Source organism: Mauremys mutica, chromosome 2, assembly GCF_020497125.1.
Source record: "Mauremys mutica isolate MM-2020 ecotype Southern chromosome 2, ASM2049712v1, whole genome shotgun sequence".
Lineage (NCBI taxonomy): Eukaryota > Metazoa > Chordata > Testudines > Geoemydidae > Mauremys > Mauremys mutica.
Window position 1 is genome coordinate 77,720,794 of NC_059073.1, and position 14,847 is coordinate 77,735,640.

At 42.8% G+C, this 14,847-nt stretch overlaps 1 protein-coding gene across 4 annotated transcripts in view; it reads left to right on the forward strand.

Annotated features, from left to right (window-relative positions):
- Positions 1 to 14,847, forward strand: part of CCDC178 (coiled-coil domain containing 178) — a 362,747-nt gene that overhangs the window by 16,961 nt on the left and 330,939 nt on the right. For 3 of the 4 annotated variants that reach the window (XM_045006035.1, XM_045006037.1, XM_045006036.1), the window contains exons 3-4: positions 2,120 to 2,259; positions 3,560 to 3,594. In XM_045006035.1, coding sequence (XP_044861970.1) covers positions 2,120 to 2,259; positions 3,560 to 3,594 — 175 coding nt within the window. Of the gene's footprint in view, positions 1 to 2,119; positions 2,260 to 3,559; positions 3,595 to 14,847 lie in introns of those variants that run through there. The other variant, XM_045006038.1, reaches the window with a different exon arrangement.

The following is a 14,847-nucleotide window of genomic DNA, read 5'->3' on the forward strand; positions in this document are numbered from 1 at the left end:
CTAGGACTCTTAACTCTTGCATTTCCTGGTATTTTTCCATTTTAATTGTGCAGCCTTTGAGCCAGATAATGCCTTTTAGGTACTGGCCCACATTATGCATGATGTAGAACTGCAGTACTTCAGGGGGACCTGCAAGAGAGATTGTTCCTCAGAGCATAGGGGGAGAGCAACTGCTGCATTACTGGTTAGGAGAGTGCAGCAGGGGTATGGCTATCTATCTATCTCCAGATACAGTCATCCATGTTTCCTTCCAGAGGCAGTGTTGGATGTATATTGTAGTCAATTATAATGTCAACATTTTCTGCAGGGTATCATTCCTATCCTGATAATGCCCTTCACCACAAATTTTGGTTAAAAGGTCCTTGGTTTTTATCTGGAATGGGTTACAGTCATTAGAAAAGTCCATCCAAATTTTTGTTTCATTTGACACCAAGAGATTAAGTGAAACTTACTCCAAGAGAATTATATATAAATGGCTGTCTCGTATCATATTCATTGTTACATCTTAATCTGATTTATTGAATCTTCAAAGCATATGAAGGTATATGTAGTCTCAGGTACATCAGTGACAGTAGCTAGCCTTACATCAGTTTATATCCAGGAGTCCTGCAGGACAGCCACATGGCATTCTCTATATTTTCTTCAAAACTTTCATTTAGATTCAGCAGCTTGGCATGATTCCTGGTTTCTTCAATAGATGACATTTTGGGTCAGACTCTGATACCCTTACTTAAGTTGTACAGTCCCTTGGACCTGGTCTACACTGCGGGGGCGGGGGGGGAATCGATCTAAGATACGCAACTTCAGCTATGAGAATAGCGTAGCTGAAGTCAACGTATCTTAGATTGAATTAAAATTACTTACTTTGTGTCCTCGCGGCGCTGGATCGATGGCCGCGGCTCCCCCGTTTACTTTGCTTCTGCCTCTCACACTGCTGGAGTTCAGCAGTCGACGGGAGAGCGATCAGGGATCAATTTATCACATCTACACTACACGCGATAAATCGATCCCCGATAGATTGATCGCTACCCGCCGATCCAGCGTGTAGTGTAGATGTACCCTTACTCAGCAGGTTGATAAGATACTGCTGCATGTGAATTGAGTAGGGGACTCAGGGAAACCTTATAGTCTTTTAATATGTTTGCTTAAAATGGCTTATTCCTGGGATAGTTTCACTGCCCCAAAATGAAAATCATAGAATATCAGGGTTGGAAGGGACCTCAGGAGGTCGTCTAGTCCAACCTCCTGATCAAAGCAGGACCAATCCCCAGACAGATTTTTACCCCAGTTCCCTAAATGGCCCCCTCAAGGATTGAACTTATAACCCTCGGTTTAACAGGCCAATGCTCAAACCACTGAGCTATCCCTCCCCGCAAAAGCCTTCTGGAGAATGCGGGCATCGATCCCGCTACCTCTCGCATGCTAAGAGAGCGCTCTACCATTTGAGCTAATTCCCCTTACACAAAAGGATTGTTCTATGCTTTCATTCCTCCAAAAAGTAAAAGTGTACACTGGCTAGAGCTAGGTATAGTATATACAAAGCTGCCAAGCAGGTTCACCAGAGATATTCTTTCACCTTTTCTGTTCCACTTTGGGCCTTTCTAGAGCAGAAGCTGGCACTTGTTTCCTGTTACTTGTCATTGTCATTTTCCTTATTTGGACAATTATCCACTAAGGGCAAGAAATAAACCATCAAACACATTTCACTTGTGATGAGCTGTAGATGGAGGAACGCATTAAATTGCTTTTTGGCCTCAGATTCCTTTGTCTTGTCTCTCTCTCTCTCTCTCTCTCTCTCTCTCTCTCTCTCTCTTTCTTTTTTTTTTATTTTTAGTTTCTTCCTCTTTGTATTTTTCTATACTTTCTTGAGTTTCTCCTTTCATCTTTTAGATTGTATTTTTAATCCTCTGCCAACTTCTGTTTGTGGTTTCTTAAAATCTGAAATGTGATGTTTGCTGTTGTAAATGACAGTGGGCTAGAACTTTGTGCAAAATGCATTCACATTGTTAGAGCTAGTTGCTATGTCTTCTTAATCATAAAACCAAAATTTATTACTTATAAATGTCAGCATTTTTTTCGTTAATTTTCATGTGACTTTTGGTGCGTATTTTGTTTTCAGGTAAGAATAAAGAGATGCTCCTAGGTTACCCCACCAGGCGTCGTAGTTGTGCTTTGGTAAATACTCCATCTCCATGTGTTAACAAAGCTATTCATCACATTCAAGAGCTGGAAGTAAAGATAGGAAGCTCCTTTCAACAGGTACTGTATGACTGAAAATTGTCAAATATGAATAGAATCTTGTGTCTGAATATATAACCAGATTGTATCTTTGAAAAGGATTACTCTTTTATAATAATGGAAAGTAGTATACTATTTCTAAACCAGTGTCAAGCTAGTTCATTTATCAGTCAAGACATCTTTTTAGCTATGTACAGTCCTGGAGGGTCAAACTACCTCATTAAAATCAAGCTGTCCTTTATCTGTTTCACACATCATCATCCAAAAGCACATAGAGGACATCTTGATTTTCCTAAGCCAAATTGTTCCAGTATATTGCATGGTATTCAAAAAACTTTTTTTGACACTAAATCAACTAGATAAGTAAATTGATCTATGCACCTCTGTGTCATTTCTAATAAGTGATTTTGTTTTTTTAGCAACATTTAATAGTTCTTTGATTTAAAAATAAAAGGCAGTGTTTCTTTATTCTAATGTCCACTAAAAAGCATGGGTTGATAAATTTTCTCTTACCTGGTTATATGTTGGTAGAATTAAGACTTATGTATCTTATTTTCCTGGAGCTTGGTATGTAGGATTTCCCAGACTTTGGGAAACTTTGCAGGAGAATTGGAAGGTGGCTTGCAGCAGGCATATACATTGTAAAAAGAATATGAGTAGGGAAGCTAAGTTGGGAGAAAATAAGACATGAGGGAGGTGAAACATACTGGCAGATAGGTAGAAGAAAGGTAAAATGCATGTGTGTGTGTATGGGAAATTTGCCACACACTTCTCTGGGAACATGATCAGGGTCATTGAGATAATATACTCTTATATGAGGAGGTTTTTCCAAATAGCAATTAGCAAAGTTAAAGGGAGAACCTACCCTGTCTCCTTCATGTTTTTGAAGAAAGTGGAGAAACTGTATGAAAGATACATTGCAAAATTGGGTAATAGATAATGTGTATAAAATGGCATCTATATTGGTATTCCTTTGTATTGACAAAGACTGTTTTGAGTACTAACATTATTTATTCATAATTTTTGGCATGGAATGGAGCAGCTATTAATAGAAGTTTTTTTTTTTTAAAAAGACTCTTATTTAGGGTTGGTTATCATTTATCTTATTTAACTGAAAGGATGTTAGAGTCCATATATATTTGGGATCTACACAGTTCCAAAGACACATTAGCTATAATTATTTTTAAAGCAGGTAAAAACAAATTCATGTTTATGTACATTGACATGGCCCTCTTGCAATGTAAAGTTTAGTGACCTTTTACATTAGAAAACATGCATTTGACCAAGATGCCTTAGTGAAATTTATCTTTTATGTTTGCAGCATGATTGTATACTTGAGAAGGAGAAAATTCCATGGTAAGAATTGTACATGATTTTTGTTTTAATGCCAGATAATTGTTTGATAAGTTAGTCTGCCTAAAAACCACACTATATGAACTTCAGCACTTCACACATTTTCCACCCTGCTTTGAATGGAACTATAATTACCATACTTTTTTTTTTATATAGCATTTTGGGGAACTGGATGACTCAGGGGATCAATAATGATATATGGAGCATTTGACCTAAATGACCAGTTGATGTCAGAGGGATCTGTTAGGTGCTCGTCACGTCTGAAAATCAGGCTGCTTAGTTAGGTGCAAAAATATGGAAGTTGTAGCTTTACTGTAGAGTCTCATTTTTTAAAATCTTAGCCTTGAAGTATTAAGTGTGAAGGACAGACTAGTTATGATAAACCATACTTCATTGCAGTGCTCTGATATTTGTAAACTCATGTTGTTCTGTGTAAATTTTCTTAAACTTTCTTTGATTTATATGTATAAGCAGTCAGGATGAGCTCTACCCTGACATCTGGTGGTGAATTGTGGCAAGTTGTGGAAAAGACCTTCAGGGGCTAGTCTTGTTTGCATAGGCACACGCACCCCGCTTAGCATGAGCCCACAGCCACCCAAATGGTCACTTTGGCTGCAGCAGGGGTATGGCTATCTATCTATCTCCAGATACAGGAAGAATAAAGTGTTGTTACCCTGATTATGTGAATCAAGGCCAATGGAACTGTTTTATGACAGAGGGACTCACCATCAACTAAGTAGCACTCGCTAGACAAGGGATATGGGTTCCAAAACCCAGTGAATTGAGAGAGGCTGTGGACAGGTATTTGCACCTGATGGTATGGGCCCCTTTTGAGGGCCTAAAACACCAATTGCACCACCACCACCACCACCTCCTCCTCTCCTCTCCTCTCCTCTCCTCTCCTCTCCTCTCCACTGTTGAATAGCAGAGCTAATTTTTATTCCATTAAGAGTCTAGTTACAGGCTGCTGTGATGAATTCACTTTGGGCCAATGGTGCACCAGCACTGGGGCTCCCCTACTAAGAGCTGAAATCACTAAAGGACTAAAATTACTAAGAACTGAGATCACTGAGTGCTGTGTTAACTACTGTGGGAGCCTGAAGATGTATTGCTAAGTGGCTGGCAGAATGGAGCAGTTTGTGGGATGGTTGGAGCGGCCCACGGGACGGTGAGTGGAGTGAAGCGGGGCCGAGCAGAGCAGTTCGTGGGATGGCTGGTGGAGTGGAGCGGCTCATGGTGAAGGCTGCAGCAGAACCCCACGGAGAGGTGGGGCAGTTGGCCTCGGACCACGTAAGGTGCCCCCTTAACACTCCATATGCCCCTTTCCCCCCCGCATTTCCACCCAGCCTGGGTGTGTGTGTAAAACTCTGCAGATAAACTTTCAAACTCAGGGGTTGCACTGACCAGGGGCAGAAACTTTTCGGTTGGGCTTTTGGGTGACTTTTGGGGTGTTGGACTTAAGACCCTGAGGGGAAAAGAATACCGCCAAACTTACTTGGGGGTGGATCTTTTGCTCATGGTTTGTGTTATGAATCCTGTTTGTGATGTTTCCCCAACATAATGCCGCATTGTTTCCCTCCTTTATTAAAAGGATTTTGCTACACTCAGACTCCGTGCTTGCAAGAGGGGAAGTATTGCCTCCTACAGGCGCCCGGGGGTGGTATGTAATTGTCCTAGGTCACTGGGTGGGGGCTCAAGCCGGTTTTGCATTGCGTTATTGAAACAGAACCCCTAGATACTGAACCTGGCCCTTGTTGCTGCCAACTCAGATGGGCAGAAGGGAGTTGCCTTACCAAGTGTGAGGTCAGTCTAATGAGACAATTCAATTAACAGTAGGATACCAAGGGAGGAAAAATAACGTTTGTAGTGGTAATGAGAGTGGCCCATTTCAAACAGTTGACAAGAAGGTGTGAGTAACAGTAGGGAGAAATAAGTATGGGGGAAAGTAGGTTTAGGTTTTATAATGACCCAACCACTCCCAGTCTTTATTCAGGCCTAATTTGATGTTGTCCAGTTTGCAAATTAATACTAATTTTCTGTTAATTGAATTGTCTTGTTAGACTGACCTCATACTTGGTAAGGCAACTCCCATCTTTTCATGCATTTATACCTGCTCCTGTATTTTCACTCCATGCATCTGATGGAGTGGGTTCTAGCCCACGAAAGTTTATGCCCAAATAAATTAGTTAGTCTCTAAGGTGTCGCAAGGACTCCTCGTTGTTTTTCCTTGTTTTCAGTTTCCTGAGATCCAGGAATGCTCCATATGGCTGGGGAAGCATGAATGGGAAACTAACAGGCTCCCAAGCTGTGCATTGAGTTCCCTCCTCCTTTCATTGAGTCTGAATGTTCTGCTTGGGCTTCTTCTAGTGTTCCTAACAATCTTTGAACTTCTCAGTTTCTGATGTTTTCCAGGTGTCTCCAGTAGCAGTCCTTGGCTGATGTTCCAAATCCTATTTTTCTGTATCACTTTTTTCAGATTCTGGTACCTCCTTCCAGTTTCACAAGACTCTACACACACTCTAGCCTCCCCAAAAATTCTTACAGTTGCTGGTCCTCCCAGTGTTTCCTTTCCACTCATTATTCTTTCCTTCCTCTTTCCAAACTTCCAGTCTCTTTAATTCCCTTCCTATCACTCCTTCTTTGTGCTGTCTTCCTTAAGGACCTCAGCTCTCTGTCTTCTTCTCTCCCCACCCCCCTTATCCCTTCATTCATCTTCTCTCCATATCTGGGGTCTTAATCTGAAGGTGTTAGCTGTCTGTTGCTGTGGCTGCAGCTGTTTTTGAATCAACTATGTGTCCTTCCTCCCATTTCACTGTCAGCTCTATGTTCTCTCTTTCTGGGTCTCTTTCATACTTCCCTTTGCACTGCAGTTAGACAAGAGGAGTGGGAGCTGAGATGGGCTCAGGCAGGGAGTGGGGAAGAGAAAATTCTACTATTGACTCTCCATTCACCCAACAGTGTAGGTCAGCGTCTGGCCTCCCAGATTCTGCATTACCCAGAATCTGTGTCCAGCTTCCCTTCCCTCCTCATTTCCTTGGTGTTGGTCCCACTTCCCACTGTCTATGCAAGCTGTATAGGGCAGATGGAAAGATGTACTGACACGTGGGAGAGCTGATGGCTGCAGTGCTGTATGTGTAGAACATAGCAGAGGAGCCTCTATGGCTTCAGCAATTGGGCATAAGCACAAAATGCCTGTGCATAAGGCTCTAGCTCCTGGAATCATGTGATTATACCAGAATTCCAGCTTTCATTTAATAAATAAGTTTCTAGCCCTCATGGTTGTAAAGAAACCCTTGAAAATGTGTATTAAGAGTAACTGATGCCGTGATGTCTGCCTGAATCAGCAGACAGCGTGAAACAATAGCTCTGAGATGGAAGAGCTGCCCCATGCAACTCAACAGGGTGTTAATGCTGAGACTCAGAGCTCTAGGGTGCCCACCAACAGCATCCAAGCAGAGGACTCTGGCATCAAGAGAAAAATGCACTGGTCCCCTCCCAGCCCCCCAAACAGATACATACTGGGTGCTGGGGTAAATATTGGTGGGTCTCTCTTGTGCCGCCCTGGCTTTTCGGGTAGGGAAAGGGGGGAATCTTCTGCTTCTCTGTGGGAAGTGAGACCTCTGCTGCTGCTCTTGGGCAGGAAAGGGGCCCTTGCATTTGCCTCTCTGGGTGGGGGATCCCTACCACCACCTCTCCAAGTGGAAGTTGAGCCACAGTGTCTTGCTCAAGCCTTTAGTAGCAGATAATTGGTTGGGAACTGTTGTGACTGTTGAAATCAATACAACAGGACCCGTAAAAGTCAAGGGACTTATAACTGCTGGCTTTTTAGATGTCAGAAGACATCCCAGCAAACAGTTATTCTCTTTTAAAACAGATAATAAGCCAATTAATTCAGTATTTAAACCTTATCCTGCTCAGTTATTCATCCTACCTATACCTCTGAAGTGTATCATATATTATTAGAGAGTACAAGATAGAAGCATACCATTTTCAAAATCTCGCAAGACTAGAATGATACATGGTCTTAATTTTCTTTTTCGTATTTATTTTCTTGTATAATAGCAACACTCTTTATAGCTTTGCTGTAGGGTGACCAGATAGCAAGTGTGAAAAATCGGGATGGGGTGGGGGGTAATAGGAGTCCATATAAATAAAAGCCCCAAATATTGGGACTGTCCCTGTAAAATCAGAACATCTGGTCCCCTTACTTTGCTGTTATGTTCTTTTATTTTGGAATATATTGTTTGCTTTTAAACTTAAGTATTCACCATGTTTGGTTTGTTGTGGCTTAGTACAAAAACAGTTGAATTTAACTTCTTCATGTAAGCAAAGTTCACTCCAGTAAGCATCCTACTCACATCTGTATTTATCCAGTCTCCTCTACTTCTTAATTGGAAGTGCGGTATGGGAAATAGTACCAAATTCAACTTTGAGTGGATGCCGATGTGTATTCCACTTAGGTGTGTGCGCGCCAAGCTCACTGGAGCTCGAGACTTATGCCTAACAGTACTTGTAGAGGGGCATCACTAGCACCTCATGGCTGTGGTCCCTCCCTTAGCTTTATGAGGCAGCAGCGCCCTGACTCCTCTCAGTTCCTTCTCACCGCCTGTGGCTGGAGTAGGAGCTCTGTGTGGTTGTAGTCTCACAACTTTGTATTCAGTCTTAATCTAGTTTCTTGTGTACAGTTAGATGGTTAGTATTAGATAGTAGTCAGTAGATAGTGTTCCTCAGTGATTCCTTTCAGTGTTTAAACATTGTCCATTTTGTGGAGGGATGATCTCCAACAGCGACCCCCATACTAGGTGCTTGCTTTGTTTTAGCGAGGCCCACCTTAAGGAGCATTGATTGATCTGTAAATGTTTAAAAAGAGGACTCAGGTCCTGCACCTGCTTGAAAAGACTATGTGGTCTGATCTGGTACTGAGGCCTTTCTTGGGTTGAAGATCACCCTCAGGCTCGGAGAGCACTGCTGCCTTTTGTTCTGGGGCAGGTGCCTTGCTGAAGAGACAGAGGATCCGAGAAAGAGGTCTCAGAAGACCAGTTGGTACCATTCCAGGTTGTGGGAGAACTCTGCCTCCCCCAGGAAAAGTGCAGATTGGCATGCGACCGGTTCCGACACTTGGGATGGCACTGGTACCACTGACCCTTTCCTGGAACTGAATGGGAAAGGCAGAAATCCTGTATCATCTACTCCACTTCAGGCCTCCAGGCATCCATTGAGTCCAATACTGATAAGGGAGATGCCGGTACCGACTGCATCCATGCTGCCAGTGTACCAAGCAGCCGCAGACCTACTCTGCCTTTTGGTCCCAACCTCACTCTTCATCCAGGACTTTCTCAGGGCTATGGCACCTATAGCCCTCTGATGGAGTGAGCCACTGAACCCTTGTGTCTGAAAACACTGCATCCAGATCTCCCCTCCCTGTGGTGGAAATGGAGCCAGTACCAGAAGCGGTTGGGGAGGACCTTGGCACCGGACCCTCTTCAGCCTCACTGCATTAAATGCTGTAGGTGCTCCCAGGGCAGCTTTTGCCATCCTTGATGTTGATGTATTTTGGTGCTCGGGTACCGCTGTTTATGCTGTGACGGACACTGCCTGCAGCAACGGCATGCTCTGTACTAAGGGTACTTCCTTCATTGTGGCACCAATTCCTGCCTCATTCTAGGTGACAGATGAATCAGACTGCCTGTTGGCTCCCTCAGGCATTGCTCTGCCCATGTTGCTGAGATCCTGGGACACTTTTGATTCCGAGTTGGGATCATCATCTTCCCGCTCTGCATCATCTGATGAGTTCCAAGGGTCTGATGATCTTCCTGCTCCTCATCCCTTGATGAATTCACAGAGATCCCGCTCTTCATCCCATTAGCTGCTGAAGTCACCCATCAGGTCAACGGCAGTGGTTTCAGATCAGCTGCAAGCCCAGGTATGGGTGGACTTCCTCCCTGCAGAGCTGCTGGAGTCCTCCCTCCTGGGATGTCTTCCCATGGGTGAGAGTCAGTTTGGCTTAGCTGAGACCTTCTTCCTCATTGCTGGATGATGTCATGCTGCCTGGTTCGTCCTCCCCCTCTATTCCAGAGGGCTTTTTATGCAGCGTAGCCACATTCCTAGGCATCCAGGTGGAGTTTCTTCAAGAGAACATGCACAGACGGGTGGACATTTTACAGCCTGCCATCCCTGGAAGAGTGACGCTCCTGTTCAGTGATGTGCTACTTGAGCCAGCGAGAGCCCTGTGGAGTACACAGGCTGTGGTATACTGGTAGCTAAGTGCATTGAAAAGCACTACTTTGTTCCCATGCAAGGATCTGAGAGGTTCTCTTCTCACCTGGCCCCGAATTCCCTGGTCATAACAGTGATAAACAACAGAGCTCAGCAGGATGAGTTCAAGTCTGCCCACAAGGGCAGAGACCGCAAGAGATTGGCTCTTCTGGGCAGGAAGATCTGTACTTGTCCCCACTGTGATGTTGCACTCCATATGTTTATGGAAATATGCTTATGAGTGTGAATATAATGTAACTGGAATATGCTTTCTGCAAAAGGTCTCTTGTACTACAAAGCTTATAATCTACTGAGTGTGTTCATCCTATTTGTATGAATGTATCATTCTTGTATCTGAAGCTAGAAATATGAAGTATTACTGTGAAGTCCTATTGTAATTATGCAAAGTGTGGGCCATTAGTAGTGGCTTGGAATCTTGATGGCTCCCATTGACTAGGACAATTGGTTGTAAATGGCTCTGTTTACTTACAAGTCTTCCTGTGTTCATGTGAGTCAGCCCAGGAATAATGGAGGCTTGGGGTCTCACAGGACATGTGACCATGTCACCTGGTACTGGAATCCATCTTAAACCTGATGCTTTTCCATTTAGAAGGAGATGTGGGAACCCATGAGAGACAAAAGATTCTCTCCTTGTGAGAAAAATGGCTGCACCCTGCATCCTGTGATCGGTTCCCTGCACTTCACAGCATGGCTACTGCATGGCTAAATGAAGAGGAAGAGAAGTGTTCGGAGGCTGTCTGACAAGTCCTATTCACAAGTAGGAAGTCCTCCACTAGGATGACTTATTTAGAGAAATGGAAGAGGTTCTTGGTGAGGTCCTGGCCGGACACAACTGACAGAGGCTTCCATCCAGGACATCTTGGATTACCTGTTAAATCTTCAGAAACTGGGCCTTGTACTCAGTTTGCTGAGAGTGCATGTGACGGCAATATCAGCATTCCACCCCACCTCCACCCATTCAAGGGAAGTTTGTTTTTTCTAATGCCATGATGATGAAATTTCTGAAGGGGATTCTCTGCTTACATCCTCTGGTCCGAGAAGTGGTTCCCTTGTGGGACCTAAACACAGTTCTGGTGGCTCTGATGGGCCCTCAGTTGCATCCTGTCACTGCCCCCTGTCTCAGAAAACTGCGTTCCTGATAGCCATCACTTCAGCAAGAAGACTTGCAGGCCCTGCTGGTTGAGCTTACACTCAGTTTTCCAAGGAAAAGACCTTTTATCCAAGGTGGTCTCTCAGTTTCATCTGAATCAGGCAGTGTATTTACCTGCATTTTTCCCTAAGGCTCACTCTTCCCCAAAGAGCAGTGCCTTCCTTTTTAAAAAATGGAACAAGTTAATTTGTGTCCTAAAAGGCAATATTTATTTGTCAGTGTCTGTTTAATATGTAGTAAACCATTTTGAACGACAAACTTGTTACTGACAGTTGTCTGTACACATAGGATTTCAGATATGGACAGCACTGAAATAGTGAAGATATCTGGTTATCAAACTCCTCTAAGTTGATGATAAAGATATTGGGATGTATTGTGAAGGTAAAGATGTTTCAAGGTGTTTGTTCTGAACGACAGAATTGTACTAGTAAATTTGTTTTTCCTTCTGTGACATAATTTTCAAAGTTGTAACAATGATTGCAATATACCTAATATATACACATTTTTAAAATGTAAATATCTTCCTGATTTACAAGGTGGAGAACTAAAACACAATAGCATATTAAGCACTGATAAATCATAGTCTCAAAAATTGCTCTATGCCGAGACAGCTTTCATTTCTGTGGTTAAACCTCTACTGCATTTTAGGCATTTAGGGTCTGAACCAGCCAAAAATAGCCTCTGTGGCTGCTGAAAATTCTAGAAGCCTTTTTTGCTTGGCACCTATGGACACAAATTATAATAGTAATAATAACACAATGCATTCATACAGTTGTCTTGACAAAAAAGGCTGAGGCTCTTTTACAATTCATGCAATTAAAAACAATATTCAGTACATACCTTTTAAAGTTTGATTTAAAAATAAAACAACTTTGACTTTCCATTTATCAAAAGGAAGCCAATTACATAACTTGTCAATAAATATTAAGGGGTAGAGGTGAAATCCTGGCTCCACTGAAGTCAGTGGCAAAACTCCCATTGACGTCAGTAAGGCAAGGCTTTCACACCAGATTTTAAGATGTGGCCTCCCTTTCTGTGCTTGCAATTTTTTGACTTTTTAAAGCCCGCTGCACACAATAGTTTGGTCTCCTGTGGGCGGTAATAATTTGGTCTAATTCTGATGGTATGGAAATGCCTGGGTTGTGTTTAGTGGCTTGTGTTGTATAGGAGGTTGACTAGATGATCTGGTGGTCCCTTCTACCCTTAAATTGTAGGTGTATAATGGGAGGCCCAGCTGAAGCCCTTAAGACTGTAGTTTAAAACATTTAAATATTTTAGGTGCAATAACTCCTCACTTAATGTTGTTTCATTGTTACGTTTCTGATCAATTAGGGAACATGCTTGTTTAAAGTTGTGCAATGCTCCCTTATAAGGTTGTTTGGCAGCTGCCTGCTTTGTCCACTGCTTGCAGGATTCTCTGGAAGAGCAGCCCCTCCTCATGGGGATTAGAACCGGGGGGGCCAGCAGCCCCCGACCCATCAGCTCCCCTAAATTCCCTGTAAGGTATGTGGCTCAGCAGCTGCCCAGCAGCAGTTCAAGTCACCCTCCCCACACTGCTGTGCTGCTCCTGACCTGCCCTTTGCCGTGGAGGTGCTCCTGGGAGCTTCCTGCTTGCTGGGTGAGGGGGGCAGAGAGGTGATGATGTCAGGATGTCCCCCTGTTCCTGCCCCTCACTCCTTATCCCCTCTCCACAAAGTGGAGGAGGGGACAGTTACAGGGCTCGGGGACAGAAAGGAGGGGGACCTTGCAGGAAGCTGTTGCTTCCTGTCTGAACTGGCTGATCTGCTTAAAAGGGCAACGTACTTGAAGTGCAGTCAGCGTACTTAAATGGGCAATGCACGTCTCTCTCATTCATGCACGGCCCCCCCCCCCCAGTACTTTGGAAAGTCAGCACCTGTGCAGCTGTCAGAGGAGGCAATGGTGCGCTCCAGCTGGATAGCGTGGGTTCATCATCTTGTTCAGTTTTTGCAGAGAAGTGTTTGTAGCTACTGCCCTGCATCTATTGTTTCCTCTCTCTTGCCTCAGTCCATGCTGCCCTGTAGAGTGTGAGGCTACATTAACAACAGCGTATTAACCCTTGAGGGCTCATCATTTAGCAGAAAGGCATTCTGTGAGAAATATTCCACCCTCTTACTCCACCACCTCAACCAAGCTTTACAATCATTCATTGCTGTGTACAATATTAAACTGTTTGTTTAAAATTGTTTAAAACTTATACTTTATATGTATATAATGTCTTTTGATTGGCAAAAAAAATTTCCTGGAACATAACCCCCGCCCCCCATTTACATTAATTCTTATGGGGAAATTGGATTCACTTAACATCATTTCGCATAAAGTTGCATTTTTCAGGAACATAACTACAGCATTAATTGAGGCGTTACTGTAGGTGTATAAATCAGAACAGCAGACCTTGACCTCAGAGATTCTTTTATGGAAATAATTTATCCTTAGTGCTTGAAGTATGTTTTGTAGCAGCTTTTCACAGAGTGGAATTTTGACTAAGTCTAAATGCTCATGGTAGATAATGATATTGAGACCCCATTGAGTTTTATCGGGGTACAGATGTTTTAATAAGGTACTTTCTCAGCAAGAAAAAGTACATTAAAGGAATCTGGAAGAATTTTGCAGTTGTACTCCTCTCTGGATAGTATCCCCATAAGCAAATGAGAGCTTATGTCATCAGCCATTTTACTATACATTTACTATACTCTGTATCTGAAATAAAGTGAGGGTATAGAGACAAAAAAGGAGCACTTAAAGATGGTAAAGTCATTGCGGAGAAACTAAATGGATTCTTTGCTTTAGTCTTCATGGCTGAGGGTGTTAGGGAGATTCCCAAACCTGAGCCGTTCTTTGTAGGTGACAAATGTGAGGAATTGTCACAGATTGAAGTGTCATTAGAGAAGGTTTTGGAATTAATTGATAAACTTAACAGTAACAAGTCACCGGGACCAGATGGTATTCACCCAAGAGTTCTGAAAGAACTCAAATGTGAAATTGCGGAACTATTAACTATGGTTTGTAACCTGTCCTTTAAATCGGCTTCTGTACCCAATGACTGGAAGATAGCTAATGTAACGCCAATATTTAAAAAGGTCTCTAGAGGTAATCCCAGCAATTACAGACCGGTAAGTCTAACGTCAGTACCGGGCAAATAAGCTGAAACAATTGTAAAGAATAGAATTGTCAGACACATAGAAGAACATAAACTGTTGGGCAAAAGTCAACATGGTTTCTGTAAAGGGAAATCATGTCTTACTAATCTATTAGAGTTCTTTGAAGGGATCAACAAACATGTAGATAAGGGGGATCCAGTGGACATAGTGTACTTAGATTTCCAGAAAGCCTTTGACAAGGTCCCTCACCAAACACTCTTACTTAAATTAAATTGTCATGAAATAAGAGGGAAGATCCTTTCATGGATTGAAAGCTGGTTAAAAGACAGAGAACAAAGGGTAGGAATAAATGGTAAATTTTCAAAATGGAGAGGGGTAACTAGTGGTGTTCCCCAAGGGTCAGTCCAAGGACCAATCCTATCAACTCAAATGATCTGGAGAAGGGGTAAACAGTGAGGTGGCAAAATTTGCAGACAATACTAAACTGCTCAAGATAGCGAAGACCAAAGCAAACTGTGAAGAACTTCAAAAAGATATCACAAAACTAGGTGATTGGGCAACAAAATGGCAAATGACATTTAATGTGGATAAATGTAAAGAAATGTACATTGGGAAAAATAACCCCAACTATACATACAATATGATGGGGGCTAATTTAGCTACAACTAATCAGGAAAGAGATCTTGGAGTCATCGTGGATAGTTCTCTGAA